The sequence below is a fragment of the Pempheris klunzingeri genome, chromosome 4 (genome assembly GCF_042242105.1).
Source record: "Pempheris klunzingeri isolate RE-2024b chromosome 4, fPemKlu1.hap1, whole genome shotgun sequence".
Taxonomy (NCBI): domain Eukaryota; kingdom Metazoa; phylum Chordata; class Actinopteri; order Acropomatiformes; family Pempheridae; genus Pempheris; species Pempheris klunzingeri.
The window spans coordinates 19128950-19150038 of NC_092015.1; the positions used below are offsets into that span (position 1 = coordinate 19128950).

General features: G+C 42.2%; 1 protein-coding gene across 1 annotated transcript in view; it reads left to right on the forward strand.

Moving 5' to 3' along the window:
* The first annotated feature begins 15404 nt into the window (after positions 1–15404).
* dscamb (Down syndrome cell adhesion molecule b) overlaps positions 15405–21089 on the forward strand; it is a 113904-nt gene continuing 108219 nt past the window's right edge. The window contains exon 1 of the mRNA XM_070828853.1: positions 15405–15494. Coding sequence (XP_070684954.1) covers positions 15452–15494 — 43 coding nt within the window. The 5' untranslated portion in view covers positions 15405–15451. The remainder of the gene's footprint in view (positions 15495–21089) is intronic.

A 21089-nucleotide genomic window follows, 5' to 3' on the forward strand; every position in this document is an offset into this window, starting at 1 on the left:
ATTGTGACTAACCAATCAGAAAGTCGAACGTCACTTCTGGCTCTGAAAAGCCAAGATGGCGACGGCCATGAAATTAAGATGCCGACACCCATTAAGAGAGACTCGAGGCTTCAAAACAGCAATTCACAAACCGATGGGTGACGTCACAGTGGCTACATCCACTTCTTATTTATAGTCTATGGTATCAATGTACACAGCAATCACATGCTTCTGCAGTTCATTCTGTGCCCACTGATTCTGTGCTAGTCACTGACCAATAATAATCAACTTTAAAGAGCTTTACAAAAACCTTATTAATTATAGATAAATAAAATGACAAATTCATTAAATTGACACAGAGATAAAAGTTTTTTCATATAAAAATGTTTAGGAAGAAATTACAAATTGATAGATTTAGCTAATCTAATCTCAGCAGGAAAGTCACTCCAGAGTTTGACTACAAAAGCTTGGTTGCCCTTTGCTTAGTCACCAGTCGGGCTCTGGGAGTTACAAGAAGTCCACTACCCACTGATCTGAACTATGTCTGATATAACGAGGGGCCAGGTCATGCAGAGCCTAGAAATTTTAAAAGCAGTATCAAAATGAACAGGAAGGCCACAGCCTGAGGCCAGAATTGGACTTTTCTTGAACTGATTATAAGCCTAGCTCCAACATTTCGAAGGCCATAGTGGGAAGCCTGACTAATACCTATGTAGAGGGCATTGCAGTAATCTAGACATGAGAAAATAAAAGCATGGACACCCCTATATAAATCCTGAAAGGATAAGGGGGATCTAATTTTCAAAATAAACTTAAAGCAATAGTTGGTGTGATTCAGAAGAGAGTAGACTTCGCCTTAGACAAGACAAGATAACAACCCCGCACCTCACTCCTTCTCCCTCAGCACTGGGGTGAGAATGACATTAGGAGCACTAGGAAGAGCAAGAGGAAGCAGATTTTTTTCGCAGGTTGTCTGTGTCATGTACCGCTGTCAGGTTACAGCAAATATGACAAAGAAGATAGTTTTATAAAAGTTAGCCATTGCTACTTTGAGTTTAAAGAAACACGTATAAACAACTTTCTTTACTTGATCGTGAAAGTTAAGACCAGAATCAAATTACACACCCAATTTTTTTACAGGGTCAAGTTTGCAAACTAACAGACTGAGAGACATGGGTGTAGCAAACAAAGTCATTTCCATTTTCCCATCTTGGAGTTTGGGGGAGGTTTTGAGAAGTCCAGCGATTGATATCAGAAAGGCAGGCAGTAAGTTAAGTTAGACTACTCTGATAAGTGGATTGTAACAGGAAATATAACTGGGTGTCATCACTTTAAAGGCACTCTACATTATGTTTATTGACCTGGCCCAAGGGCAGCATATAAAGGGAGAACAGTTACAGATTTACCCTTAAGGAATGTCATGAATGAAGTGAGAAACAGAAGCTGGGGAATTTCCAGCAATAACAAGAAAAAGACCTAATAGACAGATAGGAGCGTAACAATTTGAGAACACCGCCTTGTTTGTCCCAACCCAAGTTTCAAGACTCTTAAATCAAACAGGGCCACAATGGGGCTTTCACCTTTATCTTATCATAACGTCTCAGTGCGGTGTTGAGCTCTAAAACCAGACTGATAGTTATTGAAAATGCTGTTAGCACTCATATATTAGTTGAGATGGAATAATAACAAAGGTTAAGATGAGGTTCCTTTTAAAATGGGTTGATAATTTCATGTTTAAAATGAGAGGGGAAGAATGCCAGCGGCCAAAGAGCAATTAATAATTGCTAACATGCAGGGACTGACAGTGGGCAATATGTCTTTTAAAAGTTTAGAGGGAATAATATCGAGCTCAGAGACTGGTTTCTAGGACTCAGCGGGCAGTCGGCTGAAAGTGAATCAGCAGTGCATAGTATGGGAGAGGAAAGGCAGGACGTCACTGAGTCCTAATATTTTCCACCTCTGTAAGAAAAATGATTTAGATTTTCCTCCGCTAATACGGGGCTGGGTTCGCTATCAACACAGAATCAATAACCTTAAATAAGAAGATCATTTGAAGATCAAATTGCAGAAATAAACAGATCTTGCCTCTTAAACAGTAGTTTGATAACTGACCATGTGACTACTTTATGATGTCAAGGGAATAATGCCAGCTCCCGTATAGATTGTTGGGCTAGAAAAGACACTGTATTCAATTTTTCATGTCTGAAACTCAGAGTTTTTTGTTCTTTGCATCTTTCAGCCAGAACCACATCATTTGCCGCATTGGGAAGGAGGAAGAAGAGCGCAGTGGTAAGGCGAGATCAATGTCACAGGCCTTCTCCACGCTGCGTGGCTCACACAGAGAAAACCACTGTCTCGCTCTGAATTCCTCATGAGTCCACAGTTACAGTCACATGTTCACCCCGTTGCCCTCACCCCATCTCCCCGTCTCTCTCCGTCTCTCTGTCTCATTCTCTCATTGAAGTTAATCACCGTAGTTGCTATAACCTACGACCCCCCCCCCCCCCCCGCAAAAAAATGCTCTTTCCAATGTTTGTCATGCACTGGGTCTTGTGAATGACCAGCGTCCTCACAATTCTTCTTTCTTCTTTCCTGTGACTTGTGTGTGATACTTCCTTGGCCCGAGAGTATAAAAACAGAGTGAAGCAGGAATGCATCGTTTACTTGTCTGTTACCGCCCATGAAACACTGTGAATCCAGTGGTTGATCATGTGTGTTGTTCTTCCTTGGCTTAGAGGATTTCTCAACTTCTTCTGTCTCATGACCTCATTTTTAGATATGGATTCATATGAATCCAGAAGTTAGACACGTGACAGGTCGTACACATTTGCAAATATATTATAAATTGTAATAGATATCTGACTAATAAAGCAAATATATTCAGATTGATCCAACACATATACTGCAATGATCTCTTTCAATCTTACTAGATAACAGATTTCAGTTCGTGATTATGATCAGTTTTCACGAAACGAACGAAACTTGACTTTCATACACTCAGTCGCAAAGTGTGCCTGTGCCTCTGTTGATTCATTTGGTCACATGTGTTCATGCAGCTTCCTCCTGTAGTTCCACTGCTGGCCACAACAAGGCACTCTACATCATTCTTGTGCCTTTAATCCAATCCGAGGGCACTGTAGCATCCTCTGTGTGTGAGCAAATTAGGCAGCTTAGGAGAGCCAGTGGTCCTACATTTGGCAGCGCAAAGCTCCTTTGCTGGGACATTGGTACTTAATCCTCACAGCTCTGATCATTACAGCTGATGAGAGAGAAGGAGATCGCTCTGCATTATCTCATGCACCCACCTTTACCTTGACAACAGACACGCATCTCCACCTAATCACAGACATAAGCCCCACATCTTTGTGGTTTTTTTTATGTGTAAATGAATACCTGCGATGTGAGTTTGAGATTTTGAAGCTGCTCAGTGAGTCTCTGCTTACCTGATGCAATGTCTGTTTTTGTTTTAGTAAGAAATGAGAACATTAGGTCAACTAATTAACACAATATCGTGCCCTAATACATTCAACTGTAATTAAGACATTCAATTTGTAATTATATAAATCACACAAAAGCTGCAAACGCTAACATTTGAGTGTTGAGGTTTTTTTTTTTAATAAATTATTTAAGCGAATGATAGATGATCAAAACTGTTGTGCTGATTTATTGCCTGTTAATCGACCAACTGATCAGAATTGAACTGACTAAACGTTTCAGCATTACTAAAGATGTGTTTTGGTATAAAGTGAAAAAGTGATATCGTCTTTGAAGGCCACATCACGCAATCTACTCGTGAAAGAACAAAGATCCAGAACACTGACAGCAAAATCAGACAAGTAAACTTTAAGAAAAAAATGAAAAGTGAAACATAGTTTTGAAAACTTACATGAAGCAATTGATTAGTAAATAATCATACTATATATTATTCCTTGAATGCCACACTTATTAATGTTTCTGAACGACTCACTACCAAAGCACACAGCTACAATTGAGGCGTTGGATTTAAGGACTGTTCAACAGTTAAAGAAAAGTTTTTTGCTTTGCAGAGAGTAAGATAAGAAGATTAATACCACTTTCAAGTCTAAATATGAATCTGTTACCTGTTACTTTTGCATTCAGAGTGGAAACAGTCCAAAATCCGCTTAGTAGCACCTCTAAAGCTCACTAATGAATAATTAAGTTGTATCTTGCATGCTTAATTCAAATTCAGACTTGTAAAACAATAAGTGGTGGTTTGTTAGCATTTGACAGTCATATTAGCTGTTTCCCTGTATACAGTCTTCATGCTGTGCTAAGCTAACAGGCGTTAACCTTGTGTTAACTGCACAGATATAAGAGTGCTATCAATCGCATAATTTAACTCTGAAGAAAGCAAGTGAATGTATTTCCCAAAACGCCAAACTGTCCTTGTAAAGTGAGACCAAAAGAAAATTGGTTTGACTCACAGTCACCACATATTTCATATTCATTACATGTCCAGAATGTACATGTTTCGTTACAATGCTTTGCATTACATTCAGGACTACATTTACCACGGCAATGCTATATTTGGAAGTCTTGAATTAGCAATATGTCCTGTTCAGTGACCCCAGCTCTCAGCCTTTTCTGTGGTCACGCTGGGCTGTGGTAAGCACCCCCAATCACTGTAAGTGTATCATGTCTAACTATAAATCTATAAGTCTATGATAATCTATAATGCTGATCAGAGATTTGCTGAATCTGTTAGCATTTCCCCCCCGTGATATCAGATGCAGTGTAATTACAGCACAGGCATGACAGAGCTGGATGAGCAGCAAATGGGGATTACATAGGGCCAGGCCATAATGATCGGGCCGGCCACATGTTTCGGAGGCAAATCTCATTTTGATACTACGCAGTCTACCGTACTGTTTTATTAGCACTGTGGCTAGGGTCAATTAGCTTTTAGTGCAGTGCATTCAGATATTCAAATTGATATAATGTAGCTTTGCTTTATTAATGAATTAAGGCTGAAATGAAAAGATGATTTTGTATTTTAAAGAAGATCTCATGTTTATTCTTTGTCTGCTTTTGTGTCTCCTGTCCCTGCATAGCAGGGATTGACATATAGTTAGCCTGTTCTCCATAACAAGCTACTTCCCTGTCTCTCCCTCTGCCAGAACTGTCAACCTCTTAACAGGGTGTACATATATTCACAGCTGCTACTGCAGGAGAGCAGCCCAAATGAGGAGAGCCTGGATAAGATGAGAGGGACGAGCCAGACAACAGGTGCGTGGGTACATCACTGCTCATTCACTGGTACCACACTGCATGTTTCCAGCGATATAAAAGACAGCTGGCTTTGATTTATTTTGTTGTTTTTTTTCTTTAGATCAATTACTTGTAACTGTATAGCAACTCTCACTATTCAGACAGGCGGGAGTATGAGTAAGGATGGCTCATGCTAGTCTCACAGGCTATTCACACTTACTCTTCCCCCTGTGGTGGTAGCGCTGCCTCTCTGCAGTGTATCTGTATCTGTTTGTTCATTCATAGGAAAAGCATTAGTGACACGTAGATGAGTCATAGAGGCTAGTGTCTAAACAGGCCGCGGTGGGAGTCAGGAACCCTGGCACCCCTCTGCTCCTCGCCTCAAGGCACTACTCATACCCTCACCAGTCTCCCTAGTTACTCTAATGCTTACACACACACACACATATGCCGCCTGTGTTTGTTCAAATACCACGGATCCCACCTGATGCCTTTGGGTGCCACAGAGCAGATGTAGCTGTAGTAGTGGGCAGGCTGTGACAGACTGTGGCTGTCCTAATTATTGAGATGCTCTTTGTCAACATAGTTAAGGCACTCTGTCTGAGTGGCATTGGTTTAATGCGGCGATTGTTAAGATTAATCACCCCAAGACCCACATGAGATCTGTGGTGTTTCTTTCACCCTGTGGAAATCCATCTGAGGTCATCCAGAGCTATTATCTCTTGCAGGTGAGACATAGACGTTAAATGCGGTGTAGAAAGTAGTGCTAGATCTTGCTAAAACATACATAAAAGTGAGAGTTTTTGCACAAAAGTAAATAATGTTTTTGCTGTAGTTCAAGTAGAGTTGAATAAATGACATAGAGTGTGTTTATATGTCCATTAATATCCTGGTTTTCATCATATTCTGGATACGAAAAACCTGGTTATGCATATTTCACAGTCCACACAGTAACCAGGTTTCTGATCATCTGCCTGCAAGATCTCTCACATCTCACCATGAGATGGTTCAGAAACCTTGGATAAGCTGTTTACATGCTACAGTAAGTAGCTGGCTCGACAGCTTAATAAAGAGAGAAGAGGGCAGCGCTTTTTACAGGGGATTTAAGTTGATACTGTGAACATAAGTCTGCAGCATAAGTTACCATGGTGATCTAGCCATGCTAAGAGAGAGACACCTTTGTGACACTGAAAAGCCCAGTTTTCAGCTCAACACACCTCGCTAACCCACTAACCCCTCAGGTAGTAAAAGGGTTTTCGCCAAACATTTCCAGGAGCTTTATCAGTACTAGTGTGCGTGTAAACACACTCAGAGGTGCAGTTTGCAGATCTTTGCTGTGACTTTGTCAGTGAAAATCCTGACATATAATGGCATCAACGGTCTTTAATTGTAGAGCAGACAGATGGACTAGGTGTGTGTGTGGGTGTGTGTGCTGTGCGTGTCACACTCCCTGTGTGACTCCCAGAGGTTGTATCAGGTGCAACACCTGGAGTTTGTCTCCTCATTAGGACGGGCATCTTCAAGGTGATAGCCAATTAGAAAAGCTGAACCTGGCTCCCAGGACCCATGAGTGGATAGAGATCAGATACACCTCATCTCTCACAAGCAAATTGCTTTCACAAATATTTGTGATGTTCAATACAGAAGTAAGCCTTCTGTATTTCTGTTATTTTCTCATACAAGCAAGCACATTTTCTCACACTCTGCCCAGTTTCTGTTCTTCCACAGCAGACAGAGCAGAAATTCCACTCTGAAGTAATATTCTCGTGAAGGCTGGTGCACCGACTCACCTTGCGGTGTGGTATTGAGTCTCCTTTGCGCTTCACTGTGTCCCTCTGTTCTTACAGCTATCTATCAGTTTCATAGCATGCAATCTGCATCCTTCCAGCCTCCCACAACCCGCCCACCAGTGCTGTATCTGTTGTGTTCCGCATGCACATACAGCGCACACAACCGCATTGTGTTTTCTGTAAAAAAGGCTGAAGTGTGTACGTGTCTCCTGGCCCCCTCTGTAATAATAAGAGAGGGGAGCTCCCAGGCAGATAACACCCACCGCAGAGCTGCCCTGGCAGGGGTAGGAGAGTGTGGAGGGTGCTCGCCCCCTGGCTAGATGCTACTCAGAGAGGGGGAGATAAGGGCTGTGAGGGTGGTGGTGTGGTTGTAGGAAGGACTGAACGAAGGCGGGGAGGAGGTTGGAAGCAAGGGGTGGGGGGGGGCTTCTTCATACATTTTTATGACCACATAGATAAGGTCAGTAGTGTGCCATCGTTACTAGGCAACACTGCGACCCTGAGTTGGATTGAGTTGTGAAGCTGAGAAGTCAGATATTCTTATTACAACAGCCCTGCTTCGGTTCTGCTGTGTGCATTTGTTAACAAGCAGCCTGTCTCCGTGTGCCATTCTGAGAGTCAAGGCTGAAAGACCGCTTTAACTGGACGATTAACTGAGGCACTGAAATAATTAGAAGGCCATTGATTGGGTTATTACATTGTTATAGCCACCTTGGTGATATACCCATATCCGCGCCTGTTCCTATACGTGATAATGGTGATAGTGATGAAAAATTGACAGTGGGGTGTTTGATTATATATTTTTAATGATCCAGTTCATGTGGGGATACACTAGACTGTGGGTGTATTGATTTTTCCTGTAGTTTCAAGCAGAGAATGGAGGAGATGGAGACCAGGCGCATATGCAGCCAGAGTACAAATCACCAAATCCCACCCTATTCTCTCTCCCTCCTTTTACTTACACTCTCCACCTTCACTCCCTCCGCTCTCCGCCACTCCTTTCTCTATTCCCTCTTTTCCATCACCCTCTCAGCTCTCCATCCTCACTTCCGTATTTCTGCCACTCCTCCAGCAGCCTTTCATTACGTCCCCCGTCCCCCCCCCCCGGCTCTCTCCTCCTTTTGCTCGCTCCCCTGCCTCTCCTCTTCTCTCCTCCCATTTCTGTCCCCTTCAGCGTCCTAGTTTAGCACGTCAAGGTTGGCTACAGATATGCTCCTCCGTGCCTTGGGGCTAACCAATAGGAAAGTGGCTAGGGTTGCTGTAGCAGACTGGGGTGTTGGTATCATGAATTGAGAGGGAGGTGGGAAAAGGTTACTGTAGTGCATGTGCTGTGGTCCATTCTGCAGAGTGGAATAGAAATCTTAAACTACAGTATCCAGGCGATGTGGGGCTGTAGCACAGAAATGTCTTAACTCTGAAACCCTGTCAAAGCTGTTGACGGTCATTTGAATTGAAAGGAAATTAAAGGCATAGTTCAACATTTATTTAACTTGTTGCTGAAAGTTGGATTCGAAGATACCGCTCTTAAGCCGGCCGCATGCTTCTTGCGGCGGGGTGTGCCTCTCGAAATTTGAAGCATCAATGTCTACGGTGCTAATCAGATAATCAGATAACCGACGTATTTGCAGAGCATGCTGGAGCCCTCATATGTGAAGCTGCAGCCTGCAACCAGTTAGCTCAGCATAGCATGAAGACTAAAAACAGGACGAAACAGCCAGCCTGGCTCTGTCTGCTCTACCAAGAAAAATCCACCTACCAGAACCCCTGAAGCTCAGTCAGTAACATTTTATGTGTCATTTGTTTAATCCATATAAAAAGTGAAGAAATTAATGAGCTTTAGAGCTGCTGATTGTTACATTTGGACAGAGCCAGGCTAGCTGTTTCCCTGTTTCTAGAGAAAACTAACTGAAAATGACACATGAGAGTCTTCTCATCTTACTCTCTGCAAGAAAATGAATGAGCACATTTGCCAAAATAATATTTATTTAGATTCATTTCGAAATCCAGGAAAGTTGTGAAGTTACATTTTAAGATTTAATTTTTCTGCAGTATATGAAATCAAATTATAAAGTCGATATGATTCAAATCTTTTATTATCTTTTAGCTGCATCAAACAGGGCCTTGGGTACATGTTTGACGTGGGTGGGCCTCCAAGGGAAGTATGACCCCCACTCCTTTGCTCTTTCCAGTGACCTCCACAGAAACACATCTCCTATTCAGTATTTTGTCATTAGTCCCCTCTTAAACCCTGCTGTAGCAGTCCTAATTTAAGCAGTGTGCATGTGCCCTGATGTTGATTGACCTGCAGGTGTCTTTTTATCCCACTGGGACCAGTAAAGGATAAGAGAACATCACCCTGAACTCTGTTTAGGAGCCACATCATTCCTGCCCTGGCAACATGTAACTTTATACACACTTCTATCAGGAGCCACAAGCGTGGCTTGTCTCTTATCAATGTCATTGTCTTAGTGAACAAAGGGGATCATTATACCGGTGCTGAGAATGTTTCTATTCTGAGTTAATGGGTCGCATAGTGTAAAGGCAACCTGATCCTCCTCTGGGCGATGAAGGAGTGAGCCGAGGGCTGACATTTTGCTGATGATAGGCCAGTCTGTGTTTTGTTGTAGGAGACATTGGGCTTCACAGGAGTTGTCAAAACAAGAGGCCCCATCCTGAGGGATTACCCAGCCAGTCTGCGCACACGCCAGGGACACGGTCGGCCAGAGGGACAGGGAGGGGAGGGGAGGGGAGGGGGGAATCTGTGTGTGTGTGAGTGTGTGTGAGTGTGTGTGTGTATGAGTGTGTGTGGTGTGTGAGTGCCCTGCAGAGAGGAAGGTGTTGCGTGGAAGAAGAGACATAGCTAAGGAAAAATGTGCTCTATCATTGTTAATGTTTTGCACTGATAATAGTTATTAATGGGATTACACGCAGACTTCCCTACAGTAGTGTTGGAATATGTTTTAATAAATAGTCCTTGATTTGATCCAGCTTATGATGTAATTAGTATGACCGCTGAAGTGTGCTATGTGTTACCTATCTGATCTTAATTCATTAGGACAACAGATGATAGAGTGTGTGGTGAAGTTACATAGTAGCAATGTTTCTCTCATCTTTAATGTGCATTAATGCCCAGGAGCACTTTATTATGGACATTTAAAGTATTTCTCAGCCAGGGTCCTATTTGCATATTTTTGTGCAATATAATTTTGGTCATGATTGCTCAAGAACATTTTACTTAACATTCAAGTTTTGGGGATGGACCTCAGCAATTGAAACACAGATGAAAGCAAAGAGCTCAAGGAATTATCTCAAAGACTTATTTTTGAGTGCAAATGAAAGCAAACACACAAAGGTAGTTCCCTGAAAACCCCTGTAGCTGTTGTAGCACAATAGGTGAGTAAGTTGTTATCATGACCAATAGACAGACAGAAATATGACACTAAGAGACAGAATTTCCCTTTAATATCAACCAATTTTCCAAGGCCTAGACACCATCTATGTATACTGATAAAATAATTTTGGTGTTTTTCTATATTATTTCAAATAAATGTCTAAATTAAAGATATTGCCATAAGGTATAGTGATAATATCATTTGCATGAATTACACATCTAATAGAACACCAGCACACAGATTAAGAAAACCCTCCTGATGTTGGGATGCAGGTCATTTAGCGCGATCCCTCATAAACACGCCTCCTTCCAATCATCTACATATTCTTTGTTTTCCATCCACTTGCAGACACCAATCGCCCTCACACAGAATGATTTAACAATTCAGATTATAGTTCTAACTTTGCTGTGTGGGATACATTAAAATACTACAACTTTCACTGGTGTAACTGCTACCACGACTCTGATTATTAGCGTTCATCTTATTTCTAGCATCCACGATGAAGTTGGCAGTAAACTAAAGAGCACCAAGCACAGATCCCATGCCAGTGTGAGTATAACGGTCGCAGGAGTCACGACCTTGGGCGAGCAGCGCTCATGAATCGTCTCATATGTGCTCCACTTCCTTCCTTGTATCCACACACAGACATGGTGGCGCATGCAAACACACCCACAGTGAGACAGACGCGCATGCATGGCCACACAGCAAGGCCAAGACTGTCTGCAGCAGCCCAGGGGCCTCATTGTCACATTCACTTACCACTGTTTAGGCATCATGCTGGGGGGATAAAATGAACTACACCCTTTTCCTCCTCCTTCCCACACAGTAAACCCAAACCTCCACCAATAATCCACTTTACTTATATTCAAAACATGGCTGCAGACTAACTGGATTATGTTACTTGGCTCATATAGTTCTATGCTTATATCTATCATATTTTCTCACTATTTTCATCATTTGTGACCTGCTGTCATGAGGACGTGTCAAACCCTGCTGCCAAAACTGCTGTAAATAAGATTTTACCACAATAGTTCAGTGTTTTTGTCCTTTGTACTGTTTGATGATGTACAACTTTAAATCACAAGCTTATTATAATTTACAAATCTGATCAATGTTTCTCATGATGTAGTTTTATTACAATTGTTCTGTTACGCTGATTACGACACAATATGGGCTTTAACTTCACTATGCAAGTGTTAATAACTTGCATTAGCCCTATATGGACATAAATATTGGGTTAAATAAGATAAGAAAACACATGTGCCTTCTCCACATGCCTGATTATAATCAGTCAGGCGGTCACCACTGAATACCGCAGCCCACTGGTCACAAGGTCAGGGCTCTTGTCTTCAGAGTGAAAATCAAGGTATTGTCTTTCACATGACAAGTAGCCTGTTGGGTTGTACAGCTGTCTGCTGGTTGTAAGTGATAAACTCTAGCACCTGTTTTTCATGAGGATGGAAGTCCCTGTGTGCTGTCGACAGAAACATTTGATCTGTTAGTATCACCACGGTCAGCTAAATGTGATCTTTGTATCGCCCAGAATTACACCAGAGCTTTATTGTACTCTGATGCCAAAACTGTGTTTCGCTCCTCCGCTCTTGTTCTTCAAAGCATCTCTTGGACTAGTACCTTAATGCATGTGTTATTAAAAGCTTCCTCTATAGAGTTGGATGGAGGCAATTAATTTTTAATTACAGCTTTTACGGTGGAAGCGATTAGACACTATATTGGGATCAAATATGAGTCATACATACATTACAGTGCTTATTAAGACACAGTTATGTAGATTCTTCTAAACATTTCACATCACTCATTTGAGTTTGAGAGGAACTGCACACCTGCTGTCGTTTGTCGTTGTAAGGTCATTTGGTCAGTGTTGACGTTACTATGTGTGTTTGCTGTCAAACACACATTGTGAAACTGTGCTTATACTGGGCAGCTCCCACGTATGGTGTGTGTACAGTGGTGGGAGTGTGTATATACTGTACACAGAATGCGTAGCCCCACTGCCAATGCTATACCCTGGCCTATGTGCCGGGCTGAAAAGAGTCATCGCTCCCCTCTGCCTGAATGACACCAGGCTTCATTCTTCCATTTGTGTTAGCATTAGTCACATCCCACGCAAACAAATATAACCTTTTGATTTGCATTTCTTCACTTCTTCCATTTCTTTTTCCGAATTTTTTATTTCTGCTTCTCATAAAATCCTGTTTGCTGAGCTAGATTATAGCAACGCCTCATTTCCCCTAAAATGTCAGATGGCACCCTCTAATTCCACGGATCCCCTCTCCCAATCCCTTGAGCCCACAGTCGGATCTTTTTTCCTCAATCTTTGGGTTTTGTTTGTCTTTGCTTGCTGATAATGTCACCTTCAGTAACAAGAAATTTAACATTGCTGAGAGCTGGACCAAGGAAAACTACATGTAGTACTGGCGTGGTTGATTACCTGTAGGGCATGAATAAGCTTTGCCTCAGGCATCACACATATACACACGTAGTCCTTGAACCTTACTGATAAAGTAAATTAAAAATGCAGATGCGCCCTTGAGTGACGTGCTTTACTTTTACTTTCAGTAGAAGATGAAATCGTTGTAATGTAAATTCACCACATGAGAGTGCAACAGATCAGTGCTGAGAAGCAGAATGTGCATCTTGTAAGGAAAAACAAAGTCTGATAAATTTGCAGGCAGGCTGGTGTTGCATCCCCCCTCTTAAATGATCATGTCTCACAGTCTGCTGCTGCTAATGAACTTACTTGCCCATCCATGCCAAGAATCCAGAGCTGAAACACAAGCACAGCGCTCCTAATCCAGCCTAAATGACAGGCAGGATCTCTGACCCACTGCCCTGATTCACCCATGTTTTCTCCTTGGCATTACATAGACTTCAACTTATTGGGGTTTATCTTCCAGCTTAGGGGAAAAAAATAAGTAAAATGATCCTCTTATTCAATTAAACAAACATTTTTGGTGAAACAATGGTTCAAAAAGAGGTCATCTGTGATAAAAGAACCATGTATTTAGAGATACTAAAATAAAAGACACAGCCAGGCCATTTTAAGGCAAGCTAGAACAGTGTGTTCTGGTACAGGCTTCAGCACATGCAGAGCCGAGTTCGTGTTTGTGTGCTGCACTGGAGTGAACGCTGCAGGAGAAACAAGTGGCAAGACTGGTATATATAAATATACATAGAAAGACTGGTCAAGAGGAAAACACCTTTCTCAACTTTCTCAAATTAACACACAGAGATTCGACTAATCAGCTCTTTAGACAAACACCTACACTCAGCCACATACACCTGAATTGAGCTTTTATATCTATGTATATATATACATGATTAAAATGAGGGCAGACTGTGATACACACACATACACACACCATGTGCTATTTTTCCTATGTATTTTCCTCAGTACGCGTTCAGAATTGTGAAGATCCTTTCCTCAGTCTAGATATAAGCGCAGAAAATGAGTATCCTGGGGTAAATAAACAGGATTTCACTTTCAGTAGGCTACATTCTGTCATGTGGAATAGAGAATGAGATGCAGACTGCCCTGCTGGTTGTATCACAGCCAGTGTAACCCAGCTCTGTGGACAGGCCCACAGGCTTCCACTGCCTACTACACAGCTACACCCTTGACTTCAAGGCAGGCATTAAAATGGAGTGGTGGTGGTGGTGGTGGAGGGTGGATTATGGGGTTGAGGGCGGTGGTATGGAGTGTGTGTGTGTGTGTGAGAGAGAGAGAGAGAGAGGGAGAGAGCCTTTGGGGTGGGGGATGCTTAGTTTAACCCTACATTTTCTGCAACCACTGACAAAACGTTGCCTTTTCTTTCTGTTCTCTTTTCACATATTTGTCTAAGCAATTTCAACGTGATTCAATTAAAAACTTTTTTTTTAAATATTCCATATATATATATATATATATTTATATATGCACTTTAAATGAACACAAGATATGCGTCATTGGATGTCCTTGTAGATTCCCATGTCTACAGGGGACTTTCCTCTGTTATTTTCCACTGGAGAAATACCCCACTGGCTTAATTCAAGACAGATCTGGTACATACTGCCGGATACTGAGTGCACCTGCACGCCAGCAGACAGCGCCTTCTGTTTGAGTCGGCGCATCTCCGTGCGTAAAAATGTTATCCTAGGTGCCTCGGTGCGTCAGGTGCAGCTCATTTCCTTAATGCAAATGTCCCGCTCACAGCGTGCTCTCACACTCTCACCTCCAGCAGCACCTTGCCCTCAGGACCGACCGGTAGCCGCCTCTGCTCCTTTAAGGCAATGAGGAATTAAGGCGTCTGTAGGGGCAGGGAGAGGGTTATTCTGTGTAATGCTCAGAGAGTCAGTGTGGTACGATTAGAGAGCGGCAGCGGGGAAGATGCGCTTGCTCGCCTCTTGCTGGACGCACAGAGGCGATGAAGATGATCTGACTTTGGAGTCTCAGAAAAAAACCTGTTTTTCCTTCTTATTCTACCACCTTCTCACCTTTCTTTGCTTCTTTGCTCTTTTAGTTGTTTTAATTTTCTAAAATTTACCCCCCCCTCCCATGAGGATGATCCGTCAGTCAGTCTTTTATTCAGGAAATCGGAGCCTGTGACATTTTTCTTTTTCTTTTTCTTTTTATTTAAAGATTTAGTTTAGCCATTTTTTTTGCATTCATTTTTTTTTGTTTGTTTCGGGATCCGCTCGTACCCGGCTCTGACTCAGCATCACACACCTGGGCTTCACCCCTTCAGCATCCTTTTGAATAACAGGGAGAAGCAGCAAGACGCGGAGCAGAGGAGGAGAGTCTGAGCACAGCTCTCTCCAAGACAATCACTGAGGCTCATTTATGTTCCAAGCGCAGAGAGGGGGCTCAGAAAAAAGAGAAAAAGAAAAGAATCAGAGTGTAACGAAAAAGTAGGAAGGAGATATTAAAAGTAGAGACTTGGAACGGTTTGCTGACAGTGGCAAATGTTTTACCTTACCCCAAGCGCACAGAAGAGAAACCCAGGGAGGCACCGGTCGGAGGAAGAAGAGAAAGCATAGCTTGGGGGGGATTGAACGGAGCAGGGCATGTGGATATTGGCTTTTATCTTTTTCCAGAGCATCTTGAATGGTAAGTTTCACCGGCTCGTCTCTCTCTTTTTAAAAAAAAAAAAAAAATTATTATTATTTTTATTCCTGCTCATTACTGCAAAAAAAAAAAGCAAATCACTGGTAGACAGCTAAGTGACTGGAGAGGGAGGATGGAGGTCACCTGTGACCCACATGAAATGGATTTTATATGCTTGTCAAAAGGCTGACACCTTTGATAGAGGGAGAGAGACGGGCGAGGCATGAATTGCGTTTTAAATCCTTCAAGCTCTCCCACAAACCATTAGACACATCTCTGGCCTTCAGATATACCTCCTGAGCCAGATGGAACAAACGGGATAAATGACGTTAGTTTGGGCCCGTATTTAATTAATTGCTTTGATTGTTTTGGCTGGATATGATTTTAAAGGTTTCAAATTTTAATTGTTTTTCATTTGCATCCAATCTGTGTAATTTGTTTCTGGTTTTATTTGATGCCTAATGACACTTATTCTGTCACAACCTTGTTCCACTGTGGCCCTTAGTAATAAGTGACGTATTTGATATAATGGACATTTGGTTTAACCCCTTCCCTCCCCCTCCCCCACAGTGAGCATATTTTTCAAGTTCAAAGTGGCCTAAATGAATATAAATGCTTTAAAATGACCAATTTATCCACCACTTTAAGAGTCAGTAAGTCATATTTTCATTTTGAACAGATTTGACGAAGTATATTCATTTGTGTTTTTCCAGCGTCCCTACATGTTGTTGGCAGAGAGAGCATTTGCACCATTTTTACAAATTGTTGTAAATGTGAAAAATTAAAAAGTGTGATTTTGTTGATGATGCACAGTCTGCTGAGGTCACAGGTTTTAGGAAATGCAAACCTAGTTGGAAAAAAAAAAAACCCCACAAAAAATGTGACATAAATTTTCCATTCAAATAGCCGAAAGTCTCATTCTCCATTCAAATCCTGTATTCAAACCGATTTGGTTGTGCGTCTTATCTGTGTTCTTTCTTTCTTTCCTGTACACATGTGCATTTGCGTGAGTGCGTGTGTGCCAGTGCGCACATGCATGCGGCTGACACCATGCACACATATTTGTGTGCTCATATAGTGTATCTATAATCAATAGCACAAAATTGATACAGTTTATTGCATTCGCTTATTGGCCAGAGTCCCCTTCTACAGGGAGGGATTATGGCTGACTGGGTGTGTACGAAAACGGGAGGAAAAAGGGAGAGTCGAAGAACGAGAGGGAGAAGGAGAGAAAATGGAAACACGTCTGTAAGGAAACACATCAGGGTGACAAGATGGGGATTGTTCACGTATTGAAACAGAATCGAGCCCACCGCTGGCTGCGTTTTGTATCCAGGGGTCAAGAAAAGCCGAATTCACAAAACAAAAAATTTAGTAAGTGGGGATTTTCAGGTATGAATACATTAAACCAAAGCGAGGGGTTGTGATATGGTGTGTCCCCAAAATGGATTTTCCCTTCTGGCGTGGATGATAAAATGAGGCTTTGAAATGGATTTTTGTTTCTGTGTCGTCGCGTTTTCAGCACTGAGGCAACCCTCAGTCTGTACCATTTATTGACATTGACTCCATATAAAATGGTATCTCCCTCAGCCCAGCTTGTGCTGAAACTCATAAAGGAACAATAAGGAATCCTCATTAATCATAATCATCTGACTCTGACATTAGATCAACTGCCATGCAAGATTGTGTCCATTTATTGCATAAGGGATTATTGAGGGGGCCTGTGGCAAACAACTGATAGGGATTAAGCAGGAGACGGCGTTGGGTGCAGACATTACACTTTTTGTGTTCGTCATTTGCACTGCAATCATTGGAGCCTTTATCGCTTGCTGTTTGCGTCGTCATTTTATTTGATTTCTCCATCAATATACAGGAGCCCAGCTATGACTTTGTCCTCTGGGGTTGGATGTTTTGTTGATTATCATGAAAATGAGGTGTTCATTGGCTGAGCAGGCGTTGTCAGAATGAATGAATGACCTTGTAGATAGAAGCCAGCACAGCGATTGGATTTCAGACAATTCTTGCCGTTCCAGAGTTAGGCCTATCACATGCTCACTGGCCTGTCTCTATGGTAACCTCCTTAATGGGTGTCAGGGGCTGCGTCCGAAAACGATCATCCATTTGCGCTTCACTGTATTGGGTAGAAAACTATATGGTGTGGTGTGGTTAAAAAAAAAAAACAATATCAGACATCGTTCAATGGAGGCTGTCGGTTAGTGTCAGGCGCTTGTTTGCTACTTTCTGCATTGCATGGTGGGAGCATTTTTGTAAGAGAAATCACGCACCTTTACAAAATGGCAGACCCAGGAAATAGTTGAATATGCAATGAAGGAATCTGGACATGGATTTTGGAGTTTTAGCTCTTGCCATGAACTAAGTTGATCCAGAAGCACTTGATTAGGAGCTAATCGCATCCTGTCACATCTGTGTGTCCATGGGTGATAAGTGGCCAAATGGCAACCAAGCAGCTCTCTGACTTCAGGGCTCTTTTATTCACTTTGCATTGTGAGCCTTTCATTATACTCATGTCGGCTTAATGACCTCCGCAACTGATTGAAAAAAAAAAAAAAAGGAAAATATGCACACACCTGCACAATGTTTAGAAAATGTCAGATTTTAATTGCTTTCGTCATGGAAATCATTGCAATGGATTCACCATCGCAAGTTACAGTAAAATGAAGCAAAAGGCAACCAACACATTTCTCTTCTGTCAGATTCCAGACAATTAAAATGTTAAATCTGACATGCTCACAGCCAACAGGCACATCTAAGTCTTGTATTCCATTGAAGACTTTTGCTACTTCCTGTGCCTATCAAAGTAGAATCTATAAATTCAGTCATCAGAACAGGAGAGGAAACATATTTAATATCTCTCCCTGAAAGCTGCCTCTAGGCAAAACCACAGCAAGCTAAACTGGCCTATTCAAATTCTCATTGCAAAGATATAACAAGACAAGGCTTCTCGCTCAGTCCCCACGAAGGCAGTGATGATTTGTAGACATACACACACGGCTTAACCTGATGCGCTCGACTTAAAAGGACTTATCTTGTGCATCTTCAATAAATGAACATTTACGCAGAGGTCAGGGGTTCACCTAATCAAATTTTGATCTCAATTAGCTGTGACATTTCTTCTGGTAAAGGCAGATCCACTTTGAAATAAGGGAGCTCTTCCAAAGCATCTAGCCCACTGTGGCTTACAGTACAGTAAATAGCTGCCAACATCAGTTAGCCTGCCAATTTTACATGACCCCACATTATTAGCAACCTGAAACACTGGATGAAAATGCTACAGGGACCGCGGTGGATAGATAGATTGAACTTGGCCGCGACTAGAACGGGGAAACCGGGTTTTTGCACAGCAATAAATCTACATGAAGGCAATGAAGGCAGCGCACTGATGAGAAGCCCATTTGTTGGAGCTGCCAGGTGATTCTGAAGTCTGCGTAACGGTGTCCAAAGATCAGCGGCCTCCCGGTGGCCACAGTGGCCCTTCACAGGCTCCGTGAAGCAATTGAGTCAAACCTGACCAGCCGTACGCTGCACTCGCAGCCATTAGTCTGTTTACTAATTACCAATTAGGGTTTGGTTGCAGAAGCGGTATCACAGCTCATGAAATTAAATTACCCCATGAAAACACATGGCGCAGAGTCAAGTGATAGATCATCTTGTGCAGTCTTACTCTGATATGAATATAATGGGCTAAATTAAGTTTACAAACCCACTTAACTCTTGCTCACTTGTGTGAGTTATAAGAGAGTTTGTTGGGTTACATTCTGAACTGTGCGTGTGATTCCAGCTGAAAGGCCTGCTAATGTTGGGTAATGGATACCCTGATGTGTGATCATAATAGATATCCCCTAGTTCATACATGCTAGCTGCATAATGAGGGCTACTCTACTGTACCCTACGTCCTCGAGCCTGTCTAGCTCTCTAATTAGGAGCAAGCTTTGGCGACTGGTGTGTGTGCGCACGCGTGTGCGTGTGTGTGTGTGTGTGTACTGCGTTTCACCCAATGTAAAATCTAATTACCGATCACACTGTGTCTGTCTGATTCCACTGAATCAGAGGTGTAATTGCGCAAGCCCGCGTGTAAATGTCTCTTGCATTAAAATGTTAACGATATCATTTAGCATCTGCAGGGAAGAGCAGAAAAGCCCTCAGCACCCAGATGTAGGTGTTTGATCATGCGTGCAAAGTGAGGTTGTAGTACATCTGGCGGGGATTTCCCTCTCAGACAGGGTTCTCAGTAGAGAGGATGTTTTTAATTCACACAGCACCTGTCAATGTGACATGTTATATTACTGTGCTGCGCTACACAGGTACTGTGCTGGAGGAACTGGTGTAAAAGCTTTATTTGATAGTTTTAAACAGGCTAAGTCAAGATCTGCTCTCCTGCGCAGAAGTGCTTCAATCCTGATTAAGTTTCAAAGATTTTTTTACTTCAGAAGTTTAGCAGACGTCTAGATAAAACATGAGAGATCTCGACCTGAGACTTTCTAATACAGTCCCTCAACTCTCTGCTCGACCCAAAAGCCAAGACTGTTATGCAAAGATGTCCAACCTGATGCTAGCCTCTCCTTTAGGAATGGCAGACTAACCCCGCATGAAAAGATTGCTTAATCTGATACTGCAGTTCATTTTTGGTATGTTGTGCTTCTTGTTTTGTAATAATGTCAAGATTATAGACGACCGAATAAGGTCTGTATTGAGCGTACAAAACTTACGAAGCGCTGGTATCATTAGATTTTTGTTTTGCACAGTTTTGTGCAGACTGTGAGTTAACTGAACATTCACAAACACTGCTACACAGGTTGATTATGTTCAATTGATATGCATACAAATGCTCTATCATGGTAAATGGTAATTACATGGTAATTTTATTTCTCACGTTAGCAGTGCACACTGTATTGTGAGAAATGACATTTTCAATCGTCAATTGAAAAAATGTCGACATTCAGAGATGTTAAAAGGATAGTCACCACCGTATAAACTAATGTTTGTCAAGTACTGTTTCATCACCTCGTTCCTGTTGAATTTGGCTCCAAAGGGGCCAATCAGCTGATCCCTATCTGCAGCTGCATCGGTAAACTAGCCAACGGGGATTTGATTGACATACACGGAGTGCAGATACATAATATATGACATATGTCCCTTATGGCGTTATTCACAGTGGTGATGAATTTGCTTCAAAGTTCTAGTCATTTTCTTTATGATATCTATCTGCGGTGTAATAAAAATGCTTTAGATGTGCAGCATATTAATCTGAACTACATGCAGGACTCAGAACTCATTCAGCCTGACCACCTTCATGCACTTCAATCAGTGGAGGAAACTTTGACACTCAACAGAATCAGTTACATGTTCATTTCAAGGAGACCTGGGTTGCTTGTATTGACAACATCAGTATTTGCTGTACTTTATCTGGGGGTTAAAAGTGAGTTTGCACGTGCACACAAGAACCTGTAGTCCATGCAGTGCACGCTCTGCTGGGTGTGTGTGCTGTTCCCCGAGCACTAGGCCCAACAGAGCTTTTGTTCATTGTGGGAGACAGGTGGCGGAGGTGTGATGAGTTTGCTATCCATCACCCACCAAGAC